This window comes from Dendrobium catenatum, unplaced genomic scaffold (assembly GCF_001605985.2).
Source record: "Dendrobium catenatum unplaced genomic scaffold, ASM160598v2 fragScaff_scaffold_414, whole genome shotgun sequence".
Lineage (NCBI taxonomy): Eukaryota > Viridiplantae > Streptophyta > Magnoliopsida > Asparagales > Orchidaceae > Dendrobium > Dendrobium catenatum.
This window is the reverse complement of record NW_021318876.1, coordinates 3037940-3050071: the sequence shown is the minus strand read 5'-3', so window position 1 is coordinate 3050071 and position 12132 is coordinate 3037940. Positions and strand designations below refer to the sequence as shown.

General features: G+C 32.4%; 1 protein-coding gene across 3 annotated transcripts in view; it reads left to right on the top strand.

Annotated features, from left to right (window-relative positions):
• Positions 1-11253: 11253 nt before the first annotated feature.
• The window catches only part of LOC110105245 (probable inactive DNA (cytosine-5)-methyltransferase DRM3), a 49467-nt gene continuing 48588 nt past the window's right edge, over positions 11254-12132 (top strand). Inside the window, exons 1-4 of one of the 3 annotated variants that reach the window (XM_020834648.2) lie at positions 11254-11445; positions 11577-11649; positions 11727-11764; positions 11886-12014. In XM_020834648.2, coding sequence (XP_020690307.1) covers positions 11762-11764; positions 11886-12014 — 132 coding nt within the window. In that variant the 5' untranslated portion in view covers positions 11254-11445; positions 11577-11649; positions 11727-11761. Of the gene's footprint in view, positions 11650-11726; positions 11765-11885; positions 12015-12132 lie in introns of all 3 variants that reach the window. The other 2 variants (XM_020834647.2, XM_020834649.2) reach the window with 2 other exon arrangements.

Here is a 12132-nt window from a genome sequence, read left to right as displayed (position 1 = left end):
ATATGAAGGGGACAGCCATCTCCATTTTTTACTGTGTTCGTTCCTTGATAGTCTAATGGTTGAAATATGTTGTGGAGGTTGTTTGTGAGATGTGATGAAGCACCGGAATCTAATATCCAGCCGGAATTGATTAATTTGTGGAGTTGTTGTAACAAGCGATGTGGGTTGTCAGGAGGGAGTGGGATACTATTGATTGAGACGGTGCCAGCACAGGTGAGCAAAGTGTCCACATTTTTCGCAAATTTGACAACTGACGCTTTGGTTGGTGGATGTTTGAGGTGGTCGTGATGAAGAAGAGGGTGACACTTTGCCTCTATCGGTAGTATAGAAGTAGCATCCTCGACCTCTTGCGCGACGACAATAGAAGTAAAGAGTTGTGTGTAGTTGAGGACAGACGACGTCTTTTGTGTAGTCGGATGAGAGATTTATCTCCTCACTCAGCAAGAGGGAATACTGATCTTCAAGACTTACTGGAGAGAGCTTCGTGCGTATTGTTGTCTTAAAGGATTGATATTGTGACGGGAGTCCATTTAGTGTGTAGAGAAGGATGTCTTCTGCGTCAATGCATGGTAGCGCCAGCGGCTGCTCTATTGTCGACTAATGTCTTGATAGAAGTAAGGTGTTGGATCATGGTGGATTGGCCCATAGATATGTTATGTAATTTGTTCTTGAGTTGAATAACTCTTGGACGATTTGTTGCTTGTAATTGACGTTCAAGTGTTGTCCAAATGTCTGTGCACTAGTCAAGTTTGAGGACGTATGGGAGGATGGGTGGGGAAAGGGTGGAGCAAAGTGTTGTAGCTAAAGTTTGATCAACGAGCATCAATTGAGTGAACAATCGGTTAGGCATGGAGGTTCCGTCTTGCTGAATGATGAGTCATGCAGGAACAGATGATGTATGGTCTAAGAATGACACATAGTTGTTTGCACGAAACAACTTGAGAATATAGGATTTTCATGATGGATAGTTGTCGCTAGAAAGTGCGACAGGAACAATGTTCCTGATATTAGAGATTAGAAATTTAAGGGAGGAAGGAATGGTGGGGCTATCCCGGACTTCCTCGCCTATTTGAGAAGAAGGGGACGATTCTATAGTCAGGTTTGGGCCGCAAGCCTGCGCGGCTCTGGTACCATGTGAAAATTCTTAAATTGAATATAGTAACATAGAAGAGAAATCTAAAATATGTATTAAAGCTTGTAGTAGATACAGACCCGATATCTCTTCATATTTCCAATTGAGTTAATACATGTATAAATAAGTGAGAAACATCAGTTTTGGATAAGTGGAGATGCAGCCATCTGGTATACATTTTATGGTGGATGTGGAGTTGGTAGTGGGCTTTATGTTGCTAAGAACTTCCATAGGCGGTTTGCTGAAGTGGTTACGTGGCTGAGTTGGTTGAGGTTGGTAGGAATGGGTGTGCTGCTCGGTAGTGAGCACTAATTCTTTTACCAATATACCAAATTAGAATCAATACACCAAGTTGAACTATATGAACACTATTCGGAGATCTAATTTAGCTCTTCAATTCCAAATGTATAACTAACCACTTGTTTACTAAAACCATCATGCAATAATTTTCTTAAACATGATATACATTCAAATGCATAATCCAAAATATAATATGATAACTATGAGAAACCTCAGAAATTTGCATTCTAGCCTAATAAGTTTTCCTTAAGGATGAAGATGAACATGTTCAACTCGCTGCCGTCGAAATTGGAGCTAAAGCTGGAGTCAGTCTAGGACTACTTGATTCAAGGAGTGGAGAGAGCATGAGAGAAGGGAATGAGCCAGAACGAAGGAATTTTGGGCTTGCGATAGTGATGGAGACAGTGGCCAAACAAAAATGATAAATCCTACAGGGTAGAGGCGAGCTGTGCAACAAAAGCAATTAATGCAAAGAAATGTAAATATTTCTTTTTTTTTGCTTTGTAGTTTGCTAGCTTGCACTTAAGCTATGCTTTAAGAATTCACGCACTCCACAATTTCTATGCAAGTCGCTCGACCAGCAAATGAGTCCAGCTGTGTATAAATCACACTCAAGTTTCATTACATAAAGAGCTCAGAAATCTGGTCGAGCTCAAGCTCAAAGCTCAATAAGCTCGACTCGTGAGCTTTTATCAAGTCAAGTTTGAATAAGCTCACAAGCCAGCTTAACTCATTCACAACCCTAGGCTTTTCTAATACTCAATAACCTCTACACTAATAACCTTTTGATGGAGCTTGTGGATAGGGGTGTCAATATTTGACACGACACGACAACCCGACCCGTACCTGACCCGAAAAATCCGGGTTGAACCCGACCCGTTTGATAAACGGGTCAGGTTCGGGTTCGCAGATTTGACCCGTTCAACCCGGCAACCCTGCCGGGTCGGGTCCGGGTTGAAATGTCCGACCCGTTTGCAAAAACGGGTCGGGTTTGGGTTGACCCATTTAGATCCGGGTCGGGTCGGGTTTGACCCGAACCCGACGGGTTGACCCGAATTGACACCCCTACTTATGGATTGTTTTAGGAAATGATTATAAGGCCCTTGTCCAATGCTTGAGGCACCATTGCATTCATGATCACAAGAAAAAGATGTGAAAGAAGGCCCATTAATGTAGCTATATTTTGCTGTCAATCACTTGAATGGATCAACTACTTAACATGCACCACCCTATGGTCACATAATCATGATAAAATTGTAGCTACAAATGGGAAAGCACTCTTCTTGAACATCTCCTAGTTTGCAGGTGATAGAAGACAATGCAAACTATTGTATTGAGGTAAATCGCATTGTGTTGAGTCTACAATAGTTAATTTAATTCCAAAATTTTATTTAGGAGTTTTCTTATTTATTTTTTTTCAAAATTCACTAAATAGAGTGCCCTTCTATATCATTAAATAAACATTGTGTAAAAATATTAATATCATTTCATTTACTTCACTAAACTATACAATAAAAAAGAGTCATATAAAACAATCATGGTATAATGTCTCTCTTCAACAAAAGGAATATATCATCATGATTGTCAAAAGAATATTTTTTATATAATGAACATATATATGATTAGGGTCCCAATAAATATCAATAGCCTCACTCAAGTGTAGTCTTATCCTTCCCTGAAAATAGTGTATGAAAGTACAATAAGGGTGACCAACACTAGCTCGATCGATAGGTTACTTGTAACATACTATAGAATTCTATGTATATAAGAAATAACTTGTATGTAGTATAACAACATATGAATAGTAAAATATGATTATAGCAAACTAATATGATATTATATCATGTATTATAACTATCAATTTTATCTCAGTATGCAATTAGTGTCAACAGTAGGCACATATTAGAAATAATAATATAACCATTTTTTTGAATATGATGTCAAAATGTAATAAAATAATAAAATAATATTTAACATTTTATTTTAGGGCATTTCATACTTTTAGATCCCTCAGCTTCTAATTACACCTACAATTATTCAAATTTTCCCTTCACTATTTATACCAGCACTTCTCCTTATACCTCCACTTGTTCAACTCTGATCTATTCAAATGTATCATGTGGATATATGGACAATGATATAGGTGAACACAGGCCCACATATCTCCACTTGAATGCACATAAAGTATTAACAACAAATCACTTATAGTTTCCCCGTTTTCATATTTTCTTACATTTTAGTGCATAAGCATAGTAATATGAGTGCTTTCAACATATATAAACAATATCTAATATGATACAAAAATGTATAAAAAATTATATGTAGGATAAAATAATAGTGCTTATAGGAGAAAATTTGTATACACATTTCAACAATTACAAATCCTAAAATCATTCTACGTCCACATCATCATTCTGAAGCTTTTATCATTCTGTAGCAATTTCTATTAGTATCAATATACTCACTAAAATGCCTAAAATATCATATAATCAAAATGTCCAATGAAATATAAATTATACATGTTAATATAACTAGAATATTCTATTATACAACATGCTAAATGTTTTGTAGTGAAAAGTTTCTCAATCTAGCTCCATAGATTTAATTTTGTATAAAATTTGATCAAATAAAATACCATAGCATATGAGTGACAAAATTGAAATCTAAAGTAAGGTAATTGTAGCTTAACTCGAGCTAAACAATTTCTCCAATTAACTTGATCGATGAAATCGGCTCTAAGGCCACCAAATCTTCACTTTCTCTCTCTACTCTCTCTCTTTCTATCCCTTTCTCTCACGAAGGGCTCATGGGTAATGGAAATAAACATACATAGAAATGTTTCATATAAGTGGAGATTTAACATACCATAAACAAATAAAGGTAAGAGTACTTTGGTAATTATGAAATTGCTTTAATTTTAATTGCAGAGTACATATAAACTCTTTTATAAATCAAAATATGGACCTCCAAAAATTATGAAAAAACACTAAATACTACAACTTATTTAGAACACTCTAGTGAAATTAGTTCATAAAACGGACATCAAATGATCCCAAAAGAATCACTTTTACAAAGATGTTCTAATTCCTTAAGGAAGATAAATCTAATTAGAAACCTCTTTTTTTAATACCTCTGATGGCCATAAAAATAAGTAAAAATAGTTGAAATAGAGTGTTAATTGCTCTAAAATATGGTTGAGGCAATTCATAAATAGGATATAAAATGAGTCTAAAAATTTTAATTTGATGGAGTAAGGTTGATTTTCAACATGTTAAATTTCTCTCCCAATCAAATCACAAAATTTTGGCAACTAAATTAAGCAAAAAAATAACTCTAAAAAAATAACTCTAAAAATTCTAGAAATGCAAGCCTTACCATATGAAAATTAAGTTACTATAGGTAGTTCAATCATTGCAAGCGATCATTAAATTCACCCCTCTTTGGAATAATGTCAGCTTAAATTTGTCATTTACTAATAGTTAGCAATCAATAGATATGGACAAAGCTATCTCATATCAGCCTCTTTCTCCAATGTAGCCTCTATATTTGACATGTGCTTTCACTAAATTTTAACCATAAGAATCTGCTTGCTCCTTAGCTATCCCTATTAATCAAACAAGGCATATCTCAACTTCATCCTCTGGAACTTTGTGCTGAAAATTAGTAACCCACTTTCTTGGCACAAATACATGGAATACATCTTAAACATTAGACATATGATTTGGAAGATGAATATTTTAAGTAGATTTCCCAACTCTTCTAATACGCTCATAATCTCCTTCTAAAGTTTTTCACAGGATGCGATCGGGTTGTAATAATGATATTCATTCTCAGGACCAGATAACTCAAAGGGATCAGTCACAGCTACCAGGGGAACTCTCCTAAGGAGAGGGCATGTAATATCCATCATCTAAAATCCATATAATTATTGTTAATGATCATTAAATGTAAGTTAATTAGTAATTATGGCTCTTAGAATACTTATTGGGATTATAAAGAACAAAGGTTTGGGTAGAAAAAAAGAAAATCCAAAGTTTAGATATTTGATATATGATCACTATGGCATCGGGGTTGACGACGCCCCAGTATTGAACTCTCGGATTTTTGGATATAAATATAAGTATGGGTGTGTGCTATGTGACACCTCAAAATTTTGCGTTCAATTCAACATGTTCTAACTCAAATTAAAAAAGGCAAATATTTAAAATTTTGTGTTTTGAACCAATTTGCATGTATTTGGAAGTATTTTGTTGTATAAAGAAGGCATGCATGTGTTCTGGAGTGAGTCATAGGGGTTTGGAATGCATATTAGCAAAATTTAGAATTTCCCCCCTAGAGCACCATAATGATAGATGTTCGAGCGTCACGGCGTTGCAGTGGTAACTAGGTGCTGGATAGTGATATTGCAATATTGTAACCTCTAAAATTTTGAATTTGAACTAGCATCACAACACTAGATGATAGCGACATAGTGCTAGGTCACTTTTTGAATGTACATATAATATTAAATTAACTATTTCATTCATTTGCATGCGTATCACAGTCGATGTTGGAGAGAGAAGGAGAGGGTTTTGGAGGAAAGAGAAGGATTTTTGAGCCACTTTTCAGGACATTTTTAGTCATCAGCCCAGTTTTGAAATTTTTCTTGATCAAGGTAGGTTACATTATGTCTAAGTTTAAAACAATACAAATTTTTTTAAAATTTTTTTATTGAATTTATATTTTTACTACCAAAAAATGAGGATAACATTGCATTGGAAAAAAAATTACCACGTAACTTTTTATATGTTATAAAGATTAAGATTCTAAACATTTTGAAATTTTTAGGGGGGGGGGGGGGGGGGTTGAAAATTAGGCAGTTTTTATTGAATAAAAATTAATCCAGTATTGTAGTATGATTAATATTTTAAAATGTTATTGTACAAATCTTTAGTAATTTAGTTATATTTTAACATTGTGCATTTTTACTCAGTAGGATTTTCTGTTGCCTTCCGTCATAAAAAATTATGCAATTATGAAATGTGTATAATTATGGTTTAATTAATATAATGTGATGAAATATGTGCTTATTGTTAAGTGTAAATTATGTAATATCTATTGTATTAAAATGTGCTATTTTAGTTGTATCTATATATGAAATGTTAAGAAAAATGTAAAAAATTATAAGTGTTGAATGAGCACTATAGCGCCCACAGATTACATGCCACAACGTTGTCATCTACAATATCATAGTGCCTAATTTAAACATTACATCACTGACTACTCTAGAATTTAAGGAAAATTAGTAACCCGACAAAGCCAAGGTCAACGCCATAGCTCTACATATCGCTGCAGCATCGAAAATCCACACTGTAACACCTATGTCCCAAGAATTTGAATGTTGGAGCATCAATCATCAAACATTGCAATGCCAGATTACACATTGAAGCACCACAATAGAGTAGTTGATGAAAGATGTACCATACCGATTCAGCCAACATACACTTCAATTCAACCAACATACATGTTGTCATAACCCAACCGACCAAGATAGGTCCTATCACATTAAGCTGTGACAGACAAATCTCAAGATCTAATTTTAGAATTGTTCAAATTCTCTTCTACTATTCATTTGAAATAAACTATAGAATATAGAGCTACTGAAACATCTAAATATTGAAAATAAACTCATTCATCATGTTTCTTTTATTTTATCAAAATATATATACACTACAGTACATGACTACATGTATAAGCTATATAATTGAATAATAAACTAACCATGAATGTACAAAAATCAAAATAAAAAAAAATACCTTTAACTTAATATATGATCCTGAAATGCTAATTTATAGTCTCATTCCCTTTTCTAGATCCTAAAAACCAGAAGAAAATCATAGTGAAGTATAACAACTCACCATTCCATACAAACCAATCTAAAGTTTTATATTCTTTTATTAAATTTTGATGAATATTTAAAAGGAGTTAAATGAAATCTAATAACTTATTATTTAAAAGAATATAAATACAATCTAATAACTTATTATACTGAGAAATATAATAAGAGCATATCAGTTATTGAATTATTTAATAATAATTTTGAGCAAATAAATTATAATGCATATCATAGGGTAGTTCATATCTCGTTTCCCATATCCAAAAAGAATCTCACATGATTCTGACCCCTTATGACTTCTTTTTGATTGATAACATGAGAACACATCATATATCTCTATCTTAAATAGAATCTCAAAGGATTTTGGGCTCTTATAGCTTCTAGTTGTTACCTGACACAGATATAATTTTAGAGGATTCTAATCTCTTATGGCTCACATGAGATATAATTTAATCACATATGTACATATATAATCATATTATAGAAATTAAAGAGTAATTGAGCATGTATCAAAATTACACACTTCTATAATGATATAGATAACATAAAATTCTACTAAGAAAAAATGCACATTTAAAAAATAATCAAATTACGAGGGATTGTGTAAAATAACTTTTATGACTTTTATCGTACTACAACACTATTTTTTAGAATCAATATAATTTTCTATTCAATAAAAATTTCACAAATTTTAAAACCCACATTATAAAATTTCTAGAAAATAGTCAAAATGTACATAATAATAATTTATATAACATATAAAATTTACATTATGAAAATTTTACTAGTGCAAAGTTATTCGTATTTTTCACTAACAAAATAGTAATTTGATAAAAAAATTAGATAAAAATTTGATATTTTTAAAAATTGAGATAGACGCAATGTCACCTACCTCTAGATAAACAAATTTTCTAACTGGGCTGCCATATGAAAATGACTCAAAGTCGATGAAAACTAAATTTTCCCCCTTCTCTCTTCTCTCTTTCTCTTATTTTTTTCTCAAATACTCTCTATTAATGAAAATCAAAAGACAAAAGGCTTCAAAAAGATTTTTTTGCATTAGTGGAAATTATTTTATAATAAGATATTATTATTTTAATTATTTAATTTTAATTTCAATATAAAATTCATCTAAATTCTTTTATCTTAAAATCTAGTAATCCAAAAATTATTGAAAAATATTCATAAATTAGCTAATCATGTCTGAAACATTTTGGTTAAATTGGTTTTCAAAACGGACACTTAAGGGTCTCAAAAATATCACTTATATCAACATGTGTTAATTTCTTAAAAAATTTCAACAAGGCCCCAAAATTATGAGAACATAGGGTCACTACATTATATATGTTCTGATGAAGACGGTTTATGATTTGAATTTATAAGAACTTCTAAAATAATTAATGATTATGTTAGGTCAAAAAATTTTAAAAGTAATTAAGGGATTTCAAAATCTACCCACCTTAATAAAAATATCATCCTCAATATTTCCAAACTAGAAAGAGTTCGAATAAACCTAAACACAACTCTCATATTAGTTTCCTTCTCTAAGTAGTATCTCTGGCGATCTTGTGCTTCCACTACATGTTGACTTTAGGAATCTATTAGCTCCTTAATTCTCTCACATTATATGGCAAAATCCTTTCGGGTTTTTTCCTATAGTCTAAATTTGGATAAACCTTAATATTATCAGTAGATATTCTCTTCCCAGAATCAAATACCCACTTTCTCAAAGATGATATATGAAATATACTATGTATATCATACATATGATCTAGTAATAATAACATATAAACAGAACTCTCAATCCTCTCACTGATCTTAAAAGGTCTAATGTACCTTAGATTGAGCTTGCTAATTCTCTCAAATTTATCGACACATTTCATAGGGCTGACTTTGACATAATTAAGTCATTAATTTGAAACTCAACCAACTTGTGTTTTTGATCCTAGTACTTCTTCTACATATCTTTTACATATTTTAACCTTATTCTGATCAAATGAATCTTTATTGTAGTGTCATCAATAAAGGCTAAACCTATCACTTATCTACATCCCACCTCTATCAAAGTCAAAGGAGCCATGCACTTCTTGTCATATAGAGCTTCATAAGGAGCTATAACTATACTAGATTGATAACTTATTATATGCAAAATCTATCAATGGGATATAATCCTCCCAACTGCCCCCAAAATCTAAAATATGTAGTCTCAAAAGATCCTCCAGCATCAGAATAGTCCTTTCAGACTGTCCATGTTTCTATGAATGAAAAGCTATATTGAAGTGCAACTTTATACCCAATCCCTATTAAATATCTCTCTATAATTTGGAGATAAACCTACCATCCCGATCAGATATAATCACCTTCGGTATATCGTGCAACTGATAGTATCTTTAATATATATACGTGCTAACCTATCCAGCGAATCAATCTACCAAATCAAAATGAAATGAACAGACTTCACTAGTCGATCGATAATAACCCATATAACATCACGCCCCTACCTCAATATGGGAAAACCCATAACAAAATCAATCATCATCTCTTCTCATTTCTACTCCGAAATAGGTAACGAATGCATAAGACCTCCCAATCACTAATACTTTGCCTTCACTAGTTGACAAGCTTCACACTTCGATACAAACTCTGCCATGTCCTTCTTCAATCTAGGCCACCAAAACATACCCTTCAAATCTTCGTATATCTTGTTGCTTCCTGTATGAATAATACAACCTAAAAAGTGAGTCTCATGAAAAATCTCATGTCTCATATCTCCAAAATTAGGAATCCATAGTCTATTCTTACATAAAATAATACTAGAATCAGAAACTTATAGTTCAGATTTCTTACCAGATTTAATCTGATCAATCAACTTTGGATATTATCCATCTAACTTTTGATCTTCCAAAACTTTTTCTCACAATGAAAGCTGAATGATCATTTAAGCCAATACAAGAATCTCAATTAGTAGAAGAAATTACCTCTAGTTGTAATCTCTCCATATCTCATAACTAATACTCCTCAAAAGGGAGCTGTATATATGATAATCCATAAGACTTACTACTTAGACCATCTGCCACCACATTAATCTTTTCAGGCTGATATTGAATAGTCGGATCATATTCTTTTATTAACTCAAGCCATTTCCTTTGCCTTAGGTTCATATCTTTTTGAGTGAATATGTACTTCAAAATCTGATGATCAGTAAAAATCTCACATTAGACATTATGCAAATAGTGTCTTCAGATCTTCACAGAAAAAACTACAACAACTAACTCCAAATCATGCATCACATAGTTCCTCCCATGTGATTTTAACTGTTTGGAAGCATAAGCTATAACTCTATCATGCTGCATTAAAACACACATCATCACTGGATACCTAAAATACTTTGATACCAGATTAATGAGCCCAAAATTAGAACAAAAGTCAAATAATTATTCAATCACTAGAAATTAGCCTTGCACTCTAGTGTCCAGATAAAAGCTACTGACTGCTGAGTCAGTCTCGTTAGAGGTGCAGAAATTTGAGAAATCCTTTCACAAGCTATAATTTATATTAAATTTATAAACTTATGTTAGAATTAAATTTATATTAAATGTGTAATATAAATTAAGAACTTTAACATTAGCATATTTAATCATATGTAAAATATATTTAAACATATAACACAAAAATTAGCATGTTATTATAAGTATAAATTCTTATAATTATGAGATTTAAATTTTTTTGCTATTATATAAGATTTTAAAATTTATTTTTTACTTAATTACATAAGTTTTATGCTTTATATTTTTTATTTCATTTAGTTTTTTTCTAATATTTGAAATGATAAGATTATTATTATTATAATTTTATTAAATTTTAATAATATTATTATTTATTATGACATCTAATTCGACGTCGATTTCACTAGCTATTTTTTTGTTGGTTATGTGGTCCAATTATCACAACTTTGATTTTGATTAGTTTTACTCGTTTTAGCCTAAGCCTACAGTTTGCTTTTCCCCTTCATTTCTTTGTTGCTGTTCTGCTTCAGCTCCTTGTAGCTGTTCGACTTCGCTCCGGCGTTCCCTTCCCGTTGGATCGGATGTTACGACATTTTGATCGGAAGCAAAGACGGGAGCTCGCTCGCTGTGAAGTAACTTTCTCCCTTTTCGCGCGTTTCTTCAGTCAAATCCCGTAAATCCGCCGAATAGAGGATTTCAGAAATCCGGGATTTACCACGAAAAGGGGTTTTGATTTACCGTGAGATTTGGTTTTGCATTTTAGGCCGTTTGGCTGGATTTCGCTCAAATCCGGCAATCCTGCTACCAAACAGCCCCTAAGCGCAAGTGTGGTAAAGGTATGCAGGCGTCTTAAGAAAATTTTAAAAAGTTAATTTTCCTCATCGTTTCTATTCTATGTATATGCTTTTTCCAGGTTTTGTTGGACTTTAGAAGTGCTTTGCCGATTTAATGGTATTTTGTCTGATCCCACAGCCATGAAATATTGCTATTTATTGTATTTTTTTGGGAAGATTTGCTGCTTTTTTGGTGATGCATATGGAACTTATTTGTATGCAAATTTAAAATATTTTAGGTCAAGTTAGAAGATTGTACAGATAATGGAGTTTCTCCAAATGGTGAGGCTGGTGTTAATTCTTCGATTGGTGCTAGTTCTTCTGGATCGATACCATGCTCTGTGCCTGTTGTAGTGAAGGAGGTAATGGTAATTTTCAGTCTTAGTTTTCCATTTATTTAAGCTTTGAGATTGTAATTTTACGTTCTTAGTTTTTGTCTTCTAACTCAGTTTTTTTATACGCACATTTTTTGGTCTTATTTCTTAT